Below are 1,041 nucleotides of genomic sequence, written 5' to 3' on the forward strand. Positions count from 1 at the left end.
TATCATTAATTACTATTTATTAATTAGTAATAATTAAAGGTATAGGTACGTTCCTCCACAACACAAACGTCGGCGCGACGACCGGCGCGCGGTGCTGCGACCTTCACCTCGACAAAGTCGACCTTGGCATCGTCCGCCGGAAGGTCGAACGGCTTCCACCGCAGCTGGCTGGGGTTGGGGTCGTTGTCGCCCCACGCGTCGCTCACGTTGTTGTGACAGAAGAAGCGGCGGAACGGCTTGTGGGCGACGGCCGGCCGGATCCGGTACAGCCAGCTGCAACGACGACGACGACGACGGAGACACGTGAGCGGCGCCACCTGCTGGTGGTCGCGGACGCGTCACGGGGAAACGACGCGGGTGAGGTGCGGCGGGCTTTGATGACGAGCGACGCGTGAGACGAGTGAGCGGCGCCCCCTGCTGGTGGCCGGAAGAGGCGGCGGAGGAGAGGGATCGCTAGGGAAACCGCGCGGATGCGGTACAGCCAGCCGTAACAACGAGCGATGAGTGAGCGGCGCCCCCTGCTGGTGGCCGAACAAGTTAAGAGAACCCCCCCCTAACAGGTAAAAAGATTAAGCTTGCAGAGGGCTAACTAGACAGATTAAATCTAGAGCTCTTTTTAAATCGAATTAAAAAATTTACAGTTAAAATTAAATCTCTAACGGGGATATTAAATCCTACAGCAGGAGGCAGATCAGGAACGAGGACACGGGCGCGGCTATAGCTGTGATTAACGACGCACGACAAGTGAACGCACCTGCGCTGGTTCGTCTCGCGCGGACAAGTGAACGCGCTTCCGGAGAGCTGCTCGGCGTATAGGCCGTACGGACATTTCTGCGGCGTGATCTGGTGAAGGAGAGAAAATTCGCGTTTGAGTCGTGCATAGCTCGCAAAATATAACACATATAATACACACACGTCTATACAAATACTAATACATACACATGTATACACATGTACAATACATACGTCTATACAAATACTATATACATACACATGTACAATACATACGTCTATACAAATACTATATACATACACATGTAC

General features: G+C 52.6%; 1 protein-coding gene across 1 annotated transcript in view; it reads right to left on the reverse strand.

Annotated features, from left to right (window-relative positions):
* The window catches only part of LOC106819841 (homogentisate 1,2-dioxygenase-like), a gene marked incomplete at both ends in the record, with an annotated part of 11,100 nt that extends 10,217 nt beyond the window's left edge, over positions 1–883 (reverse strand). Inside the window, 2 exons of the mRNA XM_014824419.1 lie at positions 108–273; positions 755–883. Coding sequence (XP_014679905.1) covers positions 108–273; positions 755–883 — 295 coding nt within the window. The remainder of the gene's footprint in view (positions 1–107; positions 274–754) is intronic.
* Between the last annotated feature and the right edge of the window lie 158 nt (positions 884–1,041).

Source organism: Priapulus caudatus, unplaced genomic scaffold, assembly GCF_000485595.1.
Source record: "Priapulus caudatus unplaced genomic scaffold, Priapulus_caudatus-5.0.1 Scaffold4769, whole genome shotgun sequence".
NCBI classification, from domain to species: Eukaryota; Metazoa; Priapulida; class Priapulimorpha; order Priapulimorphida; family Priapulidae; genus Priapulus; species Priapulus caudatus.